This window comes from Poecilia latipinna, unplaced genomic scaffold (genome assembly GCF_001443285.1).
Source record: "Poecilia latipinna isolate Pla-1442-1.1 unplaced genomic scaffold, P_latipinna-1.0 Scaffold898, whole genome shotgun sequence".
In the NCBI taxonomy this organism is placed as follows: domain Eukaryota; kingdom Metazoa; phylum Chordata; class Actinopteri; order Cyprinodontiformes; family Poeciliidae; genus Poecilia; species Poecilia latipinna.
The window spans coordinates 74,883-87,569 of NW_015113514.1; the positions used below are offsets into that span (position 1 = coordinate 74,883).

General features: G+C 43.0%; 1 protein-coding gene across 2 annotated transcripts in view; it reads left to right on the forward strand.

The window, feature by feature from the left end:
• Positions 1 to 12,687, forward strand: part of sdccag8 (SHH signaling and ciliogenesis regulator sdccag8) — a 49,363-nt gene that overhangs the window by 5,576 nt on the left and 31,100 nt on the right. Inside the window, exons 2-14 of one of the 2 annotated variants that reach the window (XM_015048689.1) lie at positions 369 to 518; positions 647 to 732; positions 903 to 1,016; positions 1,466 to 1,591; positions 1,684 to 1,743; positions 2,384 to 2,448; positions 2,542 to 2,742; positions 2,824 to 2,962; positions 3,088 to 3,240; positions 3,583 to 3,717; positions 4,306 to 4,422; positions 5,711 to 5,853; positions 10,621 to 11,287. In XM_015048689.1, the coding sequence (XP_014904175.1) occupies positions 369 to 518; positions 647 to 732; positions 903 to 1,016; positions 1,466 to 1,591; positions 1,684 to 1,743; positions 2,384 to 2,448; positions 2,542 to 2,742; positions 2,824 to 2,962; positions 3,088 to 3,240; positions 3,583 to 3,717; positions 4,306 to 4,422; positions 5,711 to 5,853; positions 10,621 to 10,633 (1,502 nt within the window). In that variant the 3' untranslated portion in view covers positions 10,634 to 11,287. Of the gene's footprint in view, positions 1 to 368; positions 519 to 646; positions 733 to 902; positions 1,017 to 1,465; positions 1,592 to 1,683; positions 1,744 to 2,383; positions 2,449 to 2,541; positions 2,743 to 2,823; positions 2,963 to 3,087; positions 3,241 to 3,582; positions 3,718 to 4,305; positions 4,423 to 5,710; positions 5,854 to 10,620; positions 11,288 to 12,687 lie in introns of those variants that run through there. The other variant, XM_015048688.1, reaches the window with a different exon arrangement.

Genomic DNA, 12,687 nt, shown 5'->3' on the forward strand with positions numbered 1-12,687 from the left:
TAATTCCTCACAGTAGGTTTATGTAAATAGCCATACAGGTCAGCCTGTGTCCAGTTTGAGTGAAAAGACAGCGCGCGAGGCAAAGCGCAGAGACGCCAGCGGTGTGATTGGTCCGCGCTGTCGGGTTTAAATGCATAAACTATAAACCTATTGGTGGGACGCCAGGTTTATAATACACTGGGGGAAACCCTGGTATGTAAGTTATTTATTAGCTTATTTATTCTCTGAGTCATGATACTTTAATCCCTTCAAACCATCCAGAAGGATAGTGACATTTTTGTTTTTCCTTCAGCTTCTAAAGTCTCCTGTGTTTTCTAATTGTATTTTCTATAAATAAATAAATACTTTTCACCTTTGTGTTTATTCAGAATGGGCAAACCAGAGCCTCCAACAGCTGAGCAGTGCTCTGGACCAGCTGGACCCTGATGGAGAGGATGTCCGACCCGCTGCAGGTGACGTCTTCACGGCGGCTGAGGAGGACAAGACAGCGTGGAGTCACAAGACTCAGAGTGAAGCAGGCGAGTCACTATTACACTGTAAATTTGCTGTCTGCCATCGACACTGTACTTGAAGCGCACCACTTCAGATTAATGGTCATGTTGTTGGAGCTGAACTGGAGGCTTGGCTTTGTTTGTTGTGTGTGCAGTTAACCAGTTGAAGAGCCTCCTGTTGAAGCAAGGCAGAGAAATCCCCACCTCTTTATCCCCTTCAGGGAAGCAATCTCCATCTAAGGTAGACATGTGTCATTAAATTGTTACAGATTTTATTCCCTAATATGAAGTGTTTATTAGAATAAAACGCCTCTTTAATAATCTTATGATGAAAATCTTGCAGACTTATCTGTAAATTCAGTACTCTACTGGTGCGTCATTTTATGACTGTTTTGTCTTTCTTCTCCTTAGAAAGTGCGTCAGGATGGCAGGTCCAGTTTACCAGCCTTTCAGGACTTGGTTCCAATGAATTATGACCAGTCTGAGTACATCCAGCACCTGGAAGCTGAAGTAAAGTTCTGCAAGGTTTGTGCTAAAACTTTTTTTTTTTTTTTCAAAATCCTTAATGTAAGCTTACCTTTTAAGACAATACAATAATCTCACACTTGTAATCCTACCTTTTATTTTGGTACAATTTTTTAGTGGAGGAAAAATAATTGCATATATATTTGTTTTTGCTTTACAAATTCACTAAGGGGAGAAATTACTGACACACTTGTCGATAATATTTTATGCAGGCTTCTTTTGCCTTGGCACACAAAACAATTATGTCACATTGTGAAATATAGTTTTCCCTACATGCTCAAAAGGCTGCATTTAATAAAATAGTTATGCTCCAACGACAAATATGACATTTGTTTGAAGGAGTTATACACATCCTAAAATGCTTATATATAATATATATGTACATTTTCTAATACAAATTCTAATTTGCCTACGTTTTGACCAGTTTACTGTGCACTCTGTGTCTTTAGGAGGAGCTGCAGGGACTGAAGCAGCGGATCAGAGTGGTGGTGGTTGAAAATGAGAAGCTGCAGTCTGAGTTCAAATCCAGGATCGTGGATCAATCTTTGAAAGATTATCCAATCCACAATTCTATGGTAATATAATAATAATTATCATCCTGATTGCTTAAAAGTAATGAAATAATATTAGTTAGAGGCTTCATTATATTTCCTGTTGGCTTCTTTAGGTGCAAAACAACAATTTGATAAACTCAAAAACAGAGCATAACACCTGGAAAAATGACCTGGTAAGGACATATATTGTGTTCTCTCCTGTTTTCCAGTCACTTTTAAACTTTACAAGTCCATAGAAATGTGTTTCACACTGAAATATTTTAGATCACCAACCAATTTTTAATGTTTAACTCTCTCTTTGCAAGATCTTGTAGTTGTCAGCTGGGTGTGGTCAGTGAAATTGAACTCAGTTTTCTAATAAATTTTAAAAGTTCATTTATGATCTGACAAGTGTTGTTTATTCCTGGTTGGTTTAGCTAGCTCCTCCCGCCCCCCGTAAGTCAATCAAATCCTTATTTAAAAGCTGCTTTTTGTATTACTCAAGTCTTACTAGTCAATGTTAAAAACAAATCCTTGATATAAAATGCAAAAGTGTGGCAAAAAAGAAACCTGAAAGGGGGCAAATACTTTTGTACTTAAGCCTAATACAATCAGTCAGCAGTGGCTTAATCCCTTTGTCATCAGAATGCTGTTAAAGTTCAACTGTGTGACACATGGTGGAGTCTTTGTGCTTCTTAGCAGAGTCTTAGAAGGTGTCGAGTTCATTTTTTGTTTGTATTTTTTGCTCATTTTGCTTTGAAATTGCTGCATGTTCTCACTGGAAGATTGTTACACAAACATCATCTCATGACTCAGTTTCTGTCCCTGATAAAGGAGCAGCTAAAAGTGATCCACCAGGCCCAGACTGAAAGCTTGGAGGCTCAGCTCGTCTCTCTCAGGTCAGTTTGATGCATCATAAAGAAGAATGTAGCATATTCTCCCTCCCTCGTCATTTCCTTTGACCTTTTTAAACGTTTTGCTTCTGTTAACAGAAAGGATCTCTCAGTGAGTCAGAAGGAGTGTGAGGAGGTGAAGGTTCGTCTGAGACACAAAGAGCAGCATGTTGCAGAAGCATTGAAGGCCGACGGAGCTCCCCGCGTCGCCGGGTTGTGTCTGCAGTGTGCGCAGCATGAAGCGGTGGTGGCTGGAACTCATGCAAATCTGCATGTGCAGGCTATTGACAGGCTCACAAAGTAAAGCAAAGTCAGCTCAACCAGGTTGGCAGTAGGAGAGAGAGCTCGTGGTGCTCATGGTGTTTCGTTTTTGCGCGTCAGGGAACGGGACGAGTTGCTGGCAGCTCTGCGTGCGGTGCGAGCGAGTCAACAAGAGGCCCAGCAGAGAGAGTGGTCAGCCTGCCTGCAGGTCAAACAGGCTGTGGAGATAGCTGAAGAAGCCAATCTACAAAAAACTAGGGTCAGTAGCTTCTCGCATGGATTCATTCTGGATATTCTTTAACGTACTGTCCCTGAGTTATATGCAAATATATTCTATCTCCACCACTCCTGACAAGCTCTCTGCATCCGTTTGCACTCGAGTAGGTGGAGATGCAGTGTGAGCAGTTATCCAGGGAGCTGGCGCGACAGAGGGAACAGCTGGACAGAGAGGCGCATGCAGTGCGGGCCAAGATGGCGGAGGCCCGAGAGGAGGGCCGGGCTGAGGCACGCAAACAAAAAGAAGAGCTAGCACAAACGGTACATCTTGAAGCCAAATACGTCAGTGTATTTTATTGTGATTCGGTGTGATGGGTTGTAACATAGTTATCAAGAAGAAAATGATACATGACTTTGAAGATGTGAAAAGTGCAAATATATTCCAAGAGGTGATTCAACAAAGTATCGACTCAAATAACTGAAAATAAATTCATCCCACAATAAAAAAATAAGCATTTTACCATTGATTCATTCATCCATTACAAATCTCAATAAATTCTATTGAAGTATGTCATTGCAATGTTTAATATGAAGACATCATTTCATGTTTCATATTCAAATTATGCATTTAAACGTTATTTAAAGTTACTGTTTGTGTTGTAGGCGTCCAGCCTGTCTCAGCAGGTAGCCGCGCTGGAGGGGCAGCTGGACCGAGCGCACAGAGACAGGAGTTCACTGACCAATCAGCTGGAGGACACGCTCAGCAAGCTAACCAATCAGGAACAAGACAACGCCAAGGTGCACTGATTTATTTGTTTGAGAAAAACGTCATTCACTCTTCACATGTTATTAAAGCTTTTACAGAAAGCAGTGCGCAGTTTGAGTTGAGGTGAAACTTTAGCACGACACGGCAGAAAGACTGAAACCCACGTTTGGTGCTGGTCATTTTCCCCGATCAAAAGATGGTCATACAGCATAATCGTCAAGGGAAGGCGCGGGTCTCAATGCTCAACTCTCAGATGAAACCAGCGGCGTTTACTTGTAATGTTCTTGTGTTTCCAGTAGATGGCAGCAGAGCATTTTATTTAGTGTCAGTTTTGCTCTCAAATACAATGGCGAAGAATTGAACCATTTTAAGTTTTGATGTATTTCGGTAAAATTTTAGTTGTGTTTACTGAAGCATCTCGATGAGATGAGAGGTAAAAGTATTTTGATGCACTCCTATATAGGTCAGAGAGCTGTAGTGAGAAAAGCTGTATAGTAGATGTCAAGGTCTGGTGACCTAGTCAAAGCATGTTAAAAGCAGAGGTAGTTTGAAACCAGTTAATTTTAATTATAAATCAGTGGCGGTGTTGTAAAACCTGATCGTTTTGCTGTCTTCTCCAGGTATGTGTGGATCTGCGGTATCAGCTTAGCAATGCCAGCCTGAAGAAAGAGGAGGCTGAGCGAGAGCTCAGAGAGCTGAAGGCCAAGACGAGCAGGCAGAACGAAAAAGCTGCACAGGTAAGTTTCCATCCTGCCTCTGAATTTACTATTTTATATATGTTGTTTTAACAGCAGATGAGTTAAAATAATTGATCATTTCAGCTAATAATTGTAGCATAAAACAGTAAATGGACTGAACTTATATAGCGCTTTTCCAAACATTTTGACCACTCAAAGCGCTTTACACTAGAGTCACATTCACCCATTCACACTTTCAAACACACACATTTACACGGATCGGTAGGTAATTTAGGGTTAAGTGTCTTGTTGCCCAGAGGCACATTGACATGTGGCAGGAGGAATCAAACCTACAACCTTCCGATCGCAAGACGACGACTCAACCCACAGACCCACAGTCACCACAAAAACTCATCCAGGGGATGGCATGCAATTATTTTGAAACTTTTAATATTGTGCATAAAATTCAAGGTTAATCTTAAAATAATAGGCAATCAGCAGAAAGTTAATTTATGTCAGTGATTCATTGTAAAAGGTGCTAAGGAAACCCATGTGCCTTCAGCTTGTCTTCACTGTTGATCTCACATCTTCCCCTTGAAAATACTTTATAGCTTCTCTAAACTGTGGAGTTTAGATCAGGCTGTCTTGCTGGCTAATCAAGCACAGTAACACTGTTATGCTTAAAGCAGGTGTTGGTACCTTTGGCAGTGTGGGCAGGTGTTTATCCCAGCTGGAAAACTAAATCAGAATCCCATAAAGGTTGTCAGTAGAGGGAACCATGAAATTAGACGGCTGCTTCGACTGTGAACTCGATCAAACAAGGAGACCAACACCAGCAGATGACATTGTTTCCTAAATCATCAGAAATGTCTCTCTAGACCTCAGGCAACGTGGATTGTTTGCCTCTCCAGTGTTCCTCCGGACATAACTATCGATGTTTTCCTACCATACAACTTGGCTTGGACACAGCAGTTTGTGAACAGACATCTCCCCTAACAGTGACTTTCTGTTTATCCACCACATGCAGGGACATCAAGTACTTTCCGCCTAGTCTATACTCTTATTCAGACTTTATTTGTAGTTTATCTCTAATCCTGGTCACAGTTTTCTTCCTCTGTTATTGTGGGAGTTGGAAGTTAAATAGTTTTGGTAGAACTCATCTATTGCTTTTATTTGTTTCTTATGAAATATGTGCATCGTAACACCATTATTTGTCATCTTGACTTATCAAGTCTTCATGAGTTTGTAATCTTGGCTTATTGTGTTTAATGTGTGACGGCAGAAGACGGGTGTTGTGAAAAATTTCCTCACCTCCGCTAACTCCTCTTCTTCCCTCTCTGTGGGACAGGAAGTGGAAAGTCTGAGCTCAGAGCTGGTTTGCTGTCGGCAGCGTTTGGAGGCGGCCCAAAGGGTTGGGAGCCAATGGCAGTCCAAATCTCTGAGCCTGGAAGAACAGCTGGCAAATGCCCAGCGCCAACTGCACCTCACCAGGTAGTACCTAATCCTATTATACATGCCACCACACTCACACACACACTCGTGCACACACACACAGACACACACGCACACACACACATGAACGCACGCACGCACACACACACACACACACACACGGGCACACAGCACTCCCCTCTGCCCAGCTCCTGCCCAGCTCAGCCCAGTCCAGTTCAGACCAGCACACCAACTGTACCGCACCAGGTAACGGTTAATCCTATTATACGAGCCACACACACAAATGTGCATGCGCGCCGCTGTGTGGCGGTCCCGGTACCAACTGGACCTCACTAGGTCACCTCTAATCCTGTTAAGCATGCCACAACATAATGCAATAAACACGCTCACACACACGCACACGCACCGCTTCGTGCCACCAGGCCAGTGCCCAGCCCAGCAGCAGCTCCAGCAGAGCCAAAATGTCGCCTAAGCCTTTCTCCTATCCCTGGCGCGCACACACACACACACACACACACACACACGCCTCAACACACACAAGCACAACAGTGCGGCTGATGGTCACTGGACAGCCTGGCCTCCGTGCCACCCGCCTGAGCTCTGCACCCGTCCTCGCTGCGGGCGCTACCGGCCCTCTCTGTCTGTTTTCCTTCTGTATTTTTTTTCCTTACCTCCTAATTCCTCAGATATTGTTTTTAGATGTTTATTCCACATATTTATCTGAATGATTATCTGTTTTTTCCTCTTCCAGCTCAATGTTTTTTACATTTTGAGATTCTTCCTCATGCTCCTTAATAACTTAAACCTCTCCTATGATTAAAATAAAAGGAGTAATTATTTCACTTGAACTACTACACACTTTTCCCTTACCTTTCTCTTTTCCCTCTCCTTTTCTTTGCCCTTCCCCTTCCCCTTTCCTTTCCTTTCCTTTCCTTTCCTTTCCTTTCCTTTCCTTTTCTTTCCTTTCCTTTCCTTTCCTTTCTTTTCCTTTCCTTTCCTTTTCTTTCTTTTCTCTCTGTTTCTCCTGTCCTCTGCCGGCTTCTGTTTCCCCCTCTCCATTCCCTGCCAAGCTCTGCCAGACCACGCCAGCCACTCAGGACTCTGTCTCGCCCCCGTTGCCCACAGCCGACGTGTGTGAGATGGGCACAGATGTGGCAGAAGTGTCCTGTGGTGCTGGGGGCTGTGGGGTGCTAGTTTGCGTGATCGGTGTGCGTTTGTGTGTTGGTGCGTGTGTGTCGGCGTCCGCTTCAGCTTCTTGCTCTAATCTGTGCTAAAGTGTGTTGGGCTGTCAGCTTGCCAGCACTTACACATTGGCTCCATGGTGGGCTCTTGTGCGTTTAAAGCCTGAAACGAACGGTGTGTGTGAGAGTGTGGGTGTGTGATTTTTCCACCAGCTGTGGAGAATGATGTGCATATTAATGTGGCAAGCACAATGACTTTGACCTGCATTGGAGGAGCCACTGTACTGAAGCGTTTTACGCCGCGTGTGTCAGTATGTGCATGAGAGAGTTTATAGTTTTATCTGTCCTCAGACGCGTACTAGGTGTTTGACAGCTGTTGACTTGGCCTTGCATGCAGCCATTAAAATTCAATTTTGGTCATTATAAGCAAAGGCCACTTCTAATTTTAATTTATGTTAAAGTATTTCTCTTTTAACAACTTATTATTCTTGTGTTTTAAACAAATCAGTGCAACATTTAAAACATGGAAATCACATCAATCAAAATCCGACAAACCTGGGCTTGGACAAGTTTACCTTTTCAGAAACACGACCCCATTTTGTATCCATGTGTTGCTGTTTAACCTTTTCTTCCTGCATTTTGTGCACATAAGAAACGTAAACTATACGGTGACCGGCCAGGTTTTTTTTAAGTAGTTGAGTATTTTTATGAGTTAATTGGATAAATTGACAGAACAAGTCTCAAATCTTACATTCAGTACATTTAAATTGCATATTAAACACCCTATATAAATTTACAATGCACACTAATTAGGCAAGTTTTATTTTTGTGGATTAATTTTGTTACCTAACAGTTAAAGTTTTTGTCTGTGTTGGGAACATATCTGTTTACAGGGCAACAAATGGAGAGTGGGATTACGATGCCACTCCGTTCTTTTCAAACATTATTAAAATGCTTCTGTTCATCCAGTTTCTGTTTCTAGAGGTGTCGACATCATGTTGTTTCTAAAAAAAAAAAAATGAAGACTTTATTTTATGTCCTACTGCTTGAGGGAAAATGTATTATGAAAGCTGGCCGTAAATTTGGGAGTTAATTTTTGTTTTTGGTTTTTCTTTAACCTGAAAGTGTCCAACTAGCCCATCTTTAGTAATACCGACCCATTCCACCTGAAACTGATTCATTAATGAGTGAATGTAGGGCCCAGGTCAGAAAGTCATCTCTTAAACTGTTTCATTTTATCACATCACAACAATTAGATTTAATGCATTTCATTTAAATCATTAAATATGTTACACCTACAAAAAGTAGGTCAAACGTATAAACCTGGGTGAAGGACTCGGGGGCTGAGGTCCACATCTCAGGTTAGAGAATTTAGGATAACTATCATTAATGGACTTCACAAGAAAGAAAACCATTAGAAACGTGTAGAAGAAAAAGAAAATGATCTGGTTAGTTGGGGCCTGAGATGAACTTTTGGCCTTTATGCAAAATCCTGCAACTGAAGGAAAATGTACACTGCACATATTGTGATGACTCTTTCCTTGACACAGTGAAACATGGTGGTGGCAGCAGCATCATGATGTGGGGAGATTTTTCTAAAGCAGGTTCAGCAAAGCTGTTCAGAGCTAATGGGAAAATGAATTAAGCTAAATAAAGGGAAATCCTGGAAGAAAACCTGTTCGAAATGACAAAAGACTTGAAACTAAGGGAAAGGTTCACCTTCCTGCAGGACGTCGACCTTAAACACACAACCAGTCACGATCTATTGCCATAGCAATGCTGTATTTCTTCCTCCTCTTCTCTGTTTTTATAAAGGTTTTTGGGGAACACATTCACTTTATTCATACTCATGCCCTCTGTTCTTGCCATCTACAAAGCCTTTGTGAGCATTTGTAGCTTTAGAGGGCTCGTATGCATTGCTGTGCGGATTGTAGCAGGAGTGTGAGATCCACTGCAGCTAAGCTGGAAGCCATTTATTTTATCAGCCTCCGAGTTCAAAAGCAGGATTTTGATTATCTTTTTGCAACTTCTTCCCTCCCCTCTTTCATTCCACTCCCCATTCATGAGCCGAGTGATCATAGCTGGCCTCCAAATAGTGGACAGAAGCATAGGCAGCTATTTAAATTTTATTAGCCCTCCCTTCCTCACTGTGCAAACTCACACTTGCGCGTGTATTTGTTCAAGAGCATTTCCACAGACTTGCACGCTGATATGCACATCAGTTGAACCCACATGCCTGCACACACAGGCTCTCACACACCCGCAGATGCAGGCACGCACGCGGGGGTCCCACGGCGGCTGGTGCGCTGCGCTGTGCTCCAGGATTGGATCATCAGCCAGCTGTGAGTTGGACAGCCCAGGATCTGTCCTAATCCCCAGCACTCTGTTCACATCGCCTCGCGTGTGCGCACACACTCGCTCCAGTCCCGGCCCCAGCCCAGCAGAGGGCTTTACAAAGTTTGGTTTGTTTGTTTGCTCCAGTCTTTCTTTACTTTCTTTCCTCCTTTTCTTGCCTCCATCCGGCCTCGTATCTTCCCTTTGTTGTGTTCGCACATCCCAAAGGCCATCCTGAAAAAGCGACCAGCATAACTTCTGTCCCCACACATGCCAGACAGAAACGAGTGGTGGTTGTGCATTTGCATGCGTTAGGGATTCATGGCTGGCCGCCTACTTTGGTTCGGGATAAGTTCGGTATCTGCAAGGCACCAAATCTTCCACCGGTTCTGTTATCCCCATGAAATCAGGCATTCATGTTCATGAGAGTGACAGCAGAGAACGGAGCTGGTCAAAAACATTAGTAGGATGGTTACTCTCACCAAACTTAGGGTTCAGGGTGAAAAGAACAGTTCATAAAATCTCATTCACTGACATAGAGCTGAAAAACAAACTTGCTAATGAAAACCCAATGCCAGTAAAGTAGATGGGCCTGGATTAATGAAACTTGTCTGAAATATGAAAAAAGAAGTTATTTGAGCCGCCACATCACACCTTACCTTTAACGTTTTACCCATTTATACTTTTGTTTTTGATGTACTTACTAATTTCTCATGTCTAAAGACCTAAGAAGTGTCATTTTGCTACTTCAGATTCAGGTTGAATTAGACTTGTGTCCTTCAAACAACACAAAAAAACAACTATTTAATTTTGGACGTTTTGCATAAAAAAATAAAATTTATGAAGTTTTGAAAGCAGAAATGACATTAAAGGTTTGACTAAGATATCTTTCTCCTGTTGGTATAAAACGTCATTGATTATATCCTTTCCCACTTTGATGTCACAACATTTTGTCAAAGAGTAAAACAAGTTGGTTTAGCTGATGGATTTGATATTAACCACTGAAGTTGATATGATGATGATAATGATAAATGATGTAGTTTATTGAAGAAAGTATTGAAGAAACAAACAAAATGACAATTTAAGATGGAAGTAATTTTTGTATTTTTGTTCTTCTCTCTGAGACTCTAAAATCCTAAGATGGACACTCAGAGACAGTCTTGGAGACAGATCTCGTGACCATCTGCTGCGACCCTCCTATGCAAAACTTCGCACAGAACTCGATTAAACATGCCACGCTGCTCCTCACTCTGCACCTTCACTTTGTTCTCATTTCTCTCCCCCTCCTCAGTTCCGACTCGTGACAGAGAGGCCTGGAAAGGCGGTGAATCGAGCTGAGTGTGTGTGCGAGGGCGGAGAAGTGTAAATGAGGAAGGTGAGGCAGCAGATGCCTCGTCCCGCCAGAGGCTCGCTTTGAGCAGCGAGCGAAATCTGGGCGCAACAAAACTGCTGCAAACCAACTCCGCGGGAGGCACTTGTCCAATCACGGCCCGGAATAAAAGGGCCGGGGCGCCACGCGGGCTGCAGCCGCTCAGGAGGAGCGGGGGCCATAATGAACCTCCGAGCGCTGCCAGCGAACGCTCACACATTTGAACACGCCGTCGCTCTTGCTACCTGGCATTAACAGTGTCTAACCTCTGTCACCACATGCAGACATGCACTGCCTTCTGCAGCAGCTCTGTTTGTGTGTGTTTGCATGCACATTCTAAGAGCGTGGTTGCGTGTTGATGTGTGTGTTTGCGAGCAGTTTGATGAGTTTGTGTGCATCTCTTTGGGGGAATGTTATGTGTTGATACCTTTGGGCTACACCTGTGTCTGTGAAGTTTAATGTGTGTGTGAGAGAGAGAGAGAGGGAGAAATGGCAGCAGGGCAGTGCCAGGTACAGGGCTTGTTGTGCATCTCTGTGTGTGTGTTTATGGGCGTGTGTGCTTCTCTGGTCGGCGGCCATGTTGTTGGGTAGCAGATGGCACCATGGTTGGCAGGGGAGGGGCTGCTTAGCACAACTAATCAGACAGTTACAGATAGGGCAGCTGGGAGGGCTGTGGGCCAGCCGTGTGCGCGTATGTGTATGTGCACCGCAGAGTGGCATGATGTTGACAGTGGTGGGCCCGTTGGCCCGGTGACGAGACCTTGCTGCGTTCTTCCCTCCTCGCTGTCAGAGTGCCCTCTCTGCCATTCTGCTCCTCACCTCCCTCCATCTCTCCGCTTCTGTCTGTCTCACTCAATCTGTTGAGACCTACTTATGTTTTTAAATAATATTTTTTATTGCTTTGATTCTGTCGTGGTTGGTGACTTGTTGTGGACTTAGCTTATCACGGGACTGAAACCTTTGTCATATATTTGTGGAAACCAGTTTAAGGTCAATATAAAAACTTATGTTCTTCAAAGTCTTTATAAATATTATATAAATATACATTGTAGAAAGGATAAATGGTCCAGGAAGTTAAAAAAAAAGCACTCTGGCAATTCAGACTGTTCCTACTTCTGATTATACCATCACTCTTTAAGCGTTAAACTTTAAGCTTATATCAAGCTACATTTGCTGTATCTTGGATGTAGGTGCTTAAAACTCTTGCTCCTGTTTTTGATGGAAACTTGCCTCCAATACTTCAATATTTTACCCAGGCTTGGGGTGCGATGATGCATCTAGTCAGAGAGACTAAGCGATGCATGATATTGGGTTTAGGGATGCTCGGTATATCGCCACTGACATCGATTTCAACCGATATTGGTAATTTTTTAGCATATCGGTATCATCTGATAAATCAAACTATTAACAACTGATATTTATTATTTGTTTGGTCATGTGACAATGAGAACAACTGAAGCACAGAAGCAGTGGTGCAGTCAGCGGTATCAAAAGAGAACTGAAATCTATATAATGTCGCTAAATATTGGTGATTGGCCATAACAATAGTATTAGTGTTGAATATCAGTGTTGTAGTACTCGAGATCGGTCTTGGTCTCGAGACCGATCTCGAGACCATTTTTTTGATAGTCTCGGTCTCGTCTCGGACTCGACCGCATGGTCTCGGTCTTGTCTCGGTCTCGGGTGCTGAGGACTCGGCATTTTATTTCAAGACCAGTTGAGACCGTAACTGTGAAAATATCACTTAACATACAGCATACTGTCCACTTTATTTGTTAACACCTTTGTTTTCAGTGGATGGAAAACGCACTGATTAAAATCCAAACAATAACGTGACTTGCCAATTACCTGTTTCTAATTCCCCCCCCCACCTTTCACTCGCACGCGGCGCTCTGATACATGCGCAGTGGTTTCCTCTCCGCGGCAGAAGATGTCTGTCTAATCGTCAGTAATGGAATAACGCTGTATAAATCATAAGAAATCCGATGG